Source organism: Zingiber officinale, chromosome 5A (genome assembly GCF_018446385.1).
Source record: "Zingiber officinale cultivar Zhangliang chromosome 5A, Zo_v1.1, whole genome shotgun sequence".
Lineage (NCBI taxonomy): Eukaryota > Viridiplantae > Streptophyta > Magnoliopsida > Zingiberales > Zingiberaceae > Zingiber > Zingiber officinale.
The window spans coordinates 107,315,816-107,321,749 of NC_055994.1; the positions used below are offsets into that span (position 1 = coordinate 107,315,816).

The window sequence follows — 5,934 nt, forward strand, 5'->3', positions numbered from 1 at the left end:
AACCATTATCCAGCTCTTATGAGGTCAACACCACCCATCCAATTTAATCCGAGCATGGTTGACTTCAATCGACTCCGGTTCAGGTCCCTATTGATCAAGTCAATGACACACTACGTGAGATTTATATTGACCGAGTCAAGGGGATATTACGTGGAGTTTATACTGAATGAGTCAAGGTCATCTCATATATGAATAAGATCTCTATTTATCTCCCTATCAAATAAAAAAAATCAAAAATGTTCCACTTGGGTTGCCTACATATCAATAAAGCTCACTATCTTTTATTTAGATCATCTCCCGTGTCCCTTTTACACTATTTTAATATAAAAGGGATACTAAATATACTTCAATATATATTTTAAATTTATACTATTTTAGTGCAAGTTAACAATGTTGCTGCAGTATTCACTTGCATCAAATGCCCCTTTTTTAAAATATAATATATTATAATATTAAATTTATATTTAAAATATTCTTAAATATTATAAATTAATATTATTTAATTTAATTTAATTTATTATGTAAATTTTATATATTATAAATTTATAATATTATTAGTTAAATTGAATTTTATATACTATTAAATTTATACTAATTTTTATTTTCTTGTAACTAAAAACATAATATCATAAAAATTAATTATTATATACCATAAAATTATTAATTTTAATAATAATTATTATCATAATAAAAAATTTAATAAATTAATATGTATATTGAATAATAAATTATAAGATGAAAAAAAATAGAATATTTTAAAGAATATTTTTTTTAACGTAAGAAATGATGTATATTTGATGGAGTTGGAAAAATATTTAGCGTTGAAATAATACTAAATTAGTACTGAAAATGTATCAAAATAAGTTTTTATTGTCTGAGATATCTTACCATACCAAAGCAGTAAAGATGAGGTGGCTGGCGGTGAGTAATGCTTAATTTCGTCCTACTATTTCACTCCTACCAAATTCGTTAGAATTTGAGTATGATGTTGAGCCCTCTGTTGATTTAGTAACCTCTCGTCTATATCTAGTCAAAAATCTTGAATTCAAGCGACGACTCTTCTTGTGATGATGATCTCCCACCGAATTTGCTGTGGTTTTCCCAGTCATGAATTGCTGTCTGCAATGAAATCATCCACAACATCTTTTTCTTTTCTTTTCTGTTTTTTAATCTTAATCTAACGTTTGCAATGAGGTTTAAGCCTCAGCAGAAGAAGACCTCTTTTGTCGACAGTGAGCCCTTCAAGGAAACAATTGGAGCATCTAGGAAATTAAATAAGAGTAATGCATTAGTGGAACAAGCCAGCTTTGGATAAGTTCAACTTTTCTGCTGTAAGAAACACGTTTCGAGATTTGTTTATTCGTTTATTTATTTATTTACAGAGAAAGAATATGTTTAAGGATTGATTATGTTTGCCACTTTGGTGGCTAAAAATGCACGCGTTAAAAAATATATATACACAGGAACAAGATAACATATATTGGGTTTATCTGATTATTAGAATAAATTAAAAAGTATTGATGATGAATGATCCAAAGTTTAATATCTTGTGATTGTGTGTCGCATTTTAAAAAAAAAATCTTTATAAATATCTTATAGTTGAGGATTAAATATATTGTAGTGGAGGATTAAACTCTAGATGTGGATAAAAACTTGACATCATTATTACATTGTAATTCTGGAGGTAAAAATATATATATATATAAATAAAGAAAGTAGGCCTTAAGCTGAGATGAGAAGAGGATTGAGGAAGGTGATGGATCTAGACTTATGATATCCCAAAGTGGTGGACTCAGCTTTTATATATATATATATATATATAATGTGGAATCATCGTATCAGTGATCTCTTAGAGTCAATTTTATAGATATGAAGGGAGGTAAATATAGGTACACAACTAAAAGAGTATGACCGAGACATTAACCCAAATAATGACACCCGAAGATAGAACCTGATATATACACTCTATAAGAGATCTTTAAAGTGATTAACAAAAAATAATTATATTATTATTTTCTACTTAAAATTTGAATGTGAATATCTAAATGCATTTAAAAGAACATTCTAGTTTATCTATAATTTTAAAATGAATAAACTACTTAAAATAATTATATATCCATATTTCTATTTAGATTTTAAATACAAATATATAAATTCATCCAAAATTACCATACTCATTTTCTATTCAAATTTTATATTTTAATATATAAATACACTTTAAAGTCTATTAAAATCATAACCAGTGACTCAAAGTGATCATATATAAACAAAATTACTATATAATCATTTTATAATTAAATTTTAAATCTAAATATTGCCACAATATTTAGATTTAAAATTTAATTATAAAATGATTATATAGTAATTTTGTTTATATATGATCACTTTGAGTCATTGGTTATAATTTTAATAGCCTTTAAAGTGTATTTATATATTAAAATATAAAATTTGAATAGAACATGACTGTATAGTAATTTTGGATGAAAATTTTAAATCTAAATATAGATATATTTTAGCAGGTTATTGGAGTCCAATTAATTTCTCTTCTTTTTTAATTAATACAGGCATATACACCTTTACGGACCCAATTAATTATATAGGTAGATGATTATCTTCATGTTTTATTTATTGGATAAATCTGAAATTACTGACAATTTGCTCAGCAACGGACTTTCATATTTTAAAATCTACTATAAAACCTACCTTTTAGCCAGTTGGATTTCGAACTACAGTACTCTAATAATAATTTTGGCTATATTTATAAATAGTTTTAACTAAAATTACAACATGAATCTAAGAATTTTGGTCAATGTGTTAAACTCATATAATATAGTTTTTTTTATCAAACAAAGTTCATTTATGATCAGTATTCATTTTTGAAATGAACTTAGCTCAACCCAACCTGATCAAGTTTGGGACTTATCAAAAGAGACCTAACCTAGTTCACGAGTTTGGTAGGATGGGGTTGAAGTGGCCTATGGGTCAACCCAAGTTCGACCTGTGCTCTATTACCTCAATTGCAAGATCAAGGATAATATCAAGGGTTGAAATCCCCAAAACAAACCAAAATGCTTGTATTTTGAACAAAAATAGTTAACTTAGTAATTTTTAAAAATAAATTTTAGCCTAAATTATCCAAAATATTCTTAAATTTTTAATTCTTTTTATAAGTATCAATCATTCTCACCCCTCATCCATCCCTCCATCAGCCAGATTAACATAGAAGAATTAAATCCTACAAGTGGGTCATGAGCTAGCTTTATCAAGTTGAGTGGAGTGTTTTAATTAAGATGGTAGAAGAGTCATGTTGAATCAAGTTTTATAATATTTAAGTTGAGTGGAGTGTTTTGTTTTTAATAAGCTAATTTCCAATTGTATGATCTCAGATTCTTTGTAGCGGAAAAATGATTATAACGGAGACACCAACCAAAATCTGTCACTTGGAATTAATATATCTGAATACAGAATACTGATGAGCCAGCCATATGTCGGATTTACATATCGAGTACAAACATCCTGGCGCCTCCTAAACTCTCTATCTATCCCTGCAAAGTGCAAACAAACCCTCAAGCTATTCCTTGCAGCTTTCTTTGCCACCAAAAACGTTCAAACATTCGATAAGCTCAAGACTCATTTGCACCGTCCTTGATCACTGCTCTCATCTGAAGAAACAAATAAACAAGCAAACAAATTCCTCCATGAAAATCTGAAAAAGTAAACCCAAAGATCGAAGTTCTACACTTACAGATGGTGCAGAGAGATCGGAGCTCTTCAGAACACGCAATCTCTTGGCGGTCGAAACGAACATGCTGCAAGAGGCAGGCGCAGATGGGTCAACAAAGCAAGCAATCCATTAAGGTTCTCGAGATCAGAAGCTCAAGTGAAGTGAGAAGGCTTACTCCCAAGGGACGTCACCAGCCAACATCCTGTCCCCTTCGTCATCTTCGTAAACCAGAGTGAACTCGCCGCTTCCGTCCAAAAGGCCACTAATCGCTCGCCTCTCCTCGGTCCTCCGATCCATTTGAGCTAAGGAGAAAAAAGGAAACCATCGATCCATGTTAGTTTTTCAAGCAACGTGAAGTGGAGTTGTGCTCAGTGACCTTGTAGAAGAGTTTGGAACTATCTACCAGCTATGAGACCGCGAAAGAGCTCGTCGACGACCGATGAGAGCTTTTTGTAGCTGCCACAGGCCATAAGGTCTATTTTTCTCCCGATCGGGATGCCGTCCATGTTGATTTTCACAAACAGGCCCTTCCTTTCGGTTTCTGGAGGTTTTGCAGCTCGAAAGCTCCCGGTCGGGGACTCGGAGGACGGTTTAGCAGCTCCGGCGAGATTCTTTCTGGAAGAACGGATCGGAGGCCAACCGACAACAGGTGCAGTGGCAGTTCTGCATTTCGGCAAACATGGTCGCGCAAGAGGATTAGAGTTTAGCAGAACATGAAGAGTCACTCTCATGGCACAAGAAATGTGATGCACTAAACCTCGACGGTGAACTACTTTGAGGGATGGCGACCTGTTTCTCCAGTGATTCCTTCCCTTTTGCCGGCAGATGAAGGAATCCTGCCGGTGTCTGCCGTTGAAAAGCTAACAAAATTGCAGGGGGTCAAGTAAAGATCATTACTGAAGAAACAGAACTCGATTTTCGCTACTTCATACCTTGTGTCTCAGAATCGACCGGGCTCAGGAAGACTCTTTTGGCTGCAGAAGAAGCATTAGCACTGTTGCTCTTAAAAACGGATTCCCTCTTCTTCAGCATGGTCGGCCAGCCTTCTTCTCCAGGGAGGCCGAGCCTTAGTTCTAGCTTCTTCTCCTCCGCAGAGAGAAGAAGAAGCAGAGACTGCCAACCTTCTCCGCATTTATAATCTTCCTCCATTTCCTCTCCAGTAAGCCAAAATATAAACGGAGACAAAGGAAAGGCGTCGAGCAAAGGAGAAGGAAAAGATTGCACCTTTTTATCCTCACACACCCTCTCAACCAGAGAGAAGAAAGAAGAGCGTTAAACGATAAAAAGGTACAAAGAAGAGATCCAGGACGAGCACAAGAAGTTGGCAAAGTAGGAGGAATTCAGAGGATGGCACAGAAGCTTTCTCGAAAGTCGATCACACGAGAGACACAGGAGATGAACCGGTGGAGACTGAGTGAGCAGAGAAGAGTTCTGTGCCTTCTTTCCTACTCACCGAAGCTTGCTCAATCTCCCAGAAGCTCAAACCCCGAGCACCTAAATCTTAAACCCACATGAAATCCCCCACAAGTAACCATCCAAATCGTGAAAAAGAGAGGTGAGTGACAAGGTTTCCATCTCAATCTCTCTCTCCTGGAAACACTGTGCTCTGTTCTCCGTGCACCGTGTCCATGTTTACTTTCGTTTCTGCTCCTCTCCCTCTCTCGCTGCAGAAGAGTCTGTCGGTGATCACAAAGGGAAGGAGACGTGCGAAGCGGCAATAGATTCCATGGCAGAGAGTAGGGCGGAAAAGGAATGATTGCTTCGACCACGAAAGTTAAGAGGGCGGCAGAAGGCAGTGTCAGCTGAGAGCATCACGCTTGCCAAAGCGCAGGGCGGAAGCAGAGAAGACGGAATGTGTCTGGTTTGCTACTGCCTGCCCTGCTTCCCTCTCGGCTTCTGTATTTAGAGTAACCAAAAGGTCCCCAACGACAGGATAATAATAATAAATAAATAATATTACTGAAAATATTAAATTCCCACTAACGACAGAATTATCACTATAAGGACATCCACATGAATATTATTGTTACAAATTAATATGGATAGATGTTATAACTTAACATCCAATTCTTTAAATACGGATTTTTTATAAAAAATTTAAAAATTAAGAAAATAAATTTTAGATATAAAAAATAAAACTTAATAAATGGTAAATGAATATGATTTGTTAATAGAAAAAAGTATTAATATAATGGATAAACATATTATTT

The 5,934-nt window shown here is 34.3% G+C and overlaps 1 protein-coding gene across 1 annotated transcript; it reads right to left on the reverse strand.

The window, feature by feature from the left end:
* Positions 1–3,420: 3,420 nt before the first annotated feature.
* On the reverse strand, positions 3,421–5,620 carry LOC121981342 (auxin-responsive protein IAA16-like). The gene is made up of 6 exons (XM_042533806.1): positions 4,657–5,620; positions 4,482–4,584; positions 4,128–4,387; positions 3,900–4,026; positions 3,746–3,809; positions 3,421–3,662 (listed from the first exon to the last, which is right to left on the reverse strand). Exons 1-6 carry the CDS (start codon positions 4,871–4,873, stop codon positions 3,624–3,626), a joined length of 810 nt encoding a protein of 269 aa, XP_042389740.1. The 5' UTR covers positions 4,874–5,620; the 3' UTR covers positions 3,421–3,623.
* Between the last annotated feature and the right edge of the window lie 314 nt (positions 5,621–5,934).